This window comes from Trypanosoma equiperdum, assembly GCF_001457755.1.
Source record: "Trypanosoma equiperdum strain OVI genome assembly, contig: ctg_1948, whole genome shotgun sequence".
NCBI lineage: Eukaryota > Euglenozoa > Kinetoplastea > Trypanosomatida > Trypanosomatidae > Trypanosoma > Trypanosoma equiperdum.
The window spans coordinates 2,365-3,468 of record NW_027124002.1 but is presented as its reverse complement, the minus strand read 5'-3'; the positions used below and the strand labels follow the sequence as shown (position 1 = coordinate 3,468).

The 1,104-nt window shown below is 43.6% G+C and overlaps 1 pseudogene across 1 annotated transcript in view; it reads right to left on the bottom strand.

The window, feature by feature from the left end:
- Positions 1-212: 212 nt before the first annotated feature.
- The window catches only part of TEOVI_000788300:pseudogene, a 1,469-nt pseudogene continuing 577 nt past the window's right edge, over positions 213-1,104 (bottom strand). The window contains exon 4 of the mRNA in view: positions 213-1,103. Coding sequence covers positions 213-1,103 — 891 coding nt within the window. The remainder of the gene's footprint in view (position 1,104) is intronic.

Genomic DNA, 1,104 nt, shown 5'->3' with positions numbered 1-1,104 from the left:
ACAAAATAAACCGATTAAAAAAATTTCATAATAGCTCTCATTTTTAATAGAATGACACTATGCTTCTTTACACCCATAGTTCACATTTATACACATTCTTATAAAATAATATAATTTAAAAAATTGTACATTTTTATCGAAAAGTGTTACGATATATCATATTTTTGAAAACTTTGAAAAATTTAACAATAATTCTTAAAATTTTTAAATTAATAAAATAGAAAACTCATAAAAGCAGCATTAATCAGAGCAAGGTTCTTATTGACGAGAAAAATATAATCTTTGCAAGTTTCACCCTCCCATTTGCATCCGTCTTTGCAGTTCTCTTTCTTTTTCTTGTAGGAGCATTTCTCTGTTGTTGCTGCTGCAGCTCCCTCTCCTGTTCTAGGTGTGTTTGTTTGCTCTTTAAGTTTACTTTCATCTGCTACGCACTTTCCTTCTGTTTCAGTTCCTTGCCATTTGCAGTTAGCCGTTAAACAAGCCGTTTTGGATTAGTTGTGTGTTGCGCAGACTGTTTGCTGTTGCGCTTGTTGTATTGCCTGCGGCTTGTGTGCTAGGATGGTTATCGCGTCCGAAAGCTTTCGTGCTCGTTGTATGGCGGCTGCGGCTTCTGTTGCTTTGAGCTTTAATTGATTATTTGCCGCTGTTGCCGCTAGTGCTGCGTTTTGGCGTTCATGTAGTCGATTTGCTAGTGTCTTAAGATTTTGTAGCCATTGCATTTTTTCGATGGCCGGTCTGCCTATCGTCGCTAGGTTTGTAAACTGCACGCACATGCCCGCGTTGGAGCTGCCAGTGCAGCCTCCCGTTTTGTACGCGCCTAGAAATCCGTGTGTTACGTCTGTGTGTATCATCTGTTCGAGCGTGTGCAAGGCTCCGTCTATTTCTGTTGCTGTGACAGCCCCTTGTTTGCTGCCCCACGTTTTACCTAGGTTGGTTATTATTGTGGGCCCCAGGTCGCTACCGCCTGAAGTCCAGCCAGCTCCGCTGGCCCCGGGCGTCCGCGCTGTACAGGTGCCGTTTCCGACTGCGTCGCTGCTGTTTTTTACGCATACACATGAAAGTGCGGCCAGCGCCGTTTGTGGATTGGCGCCTGTATCGCCCGCG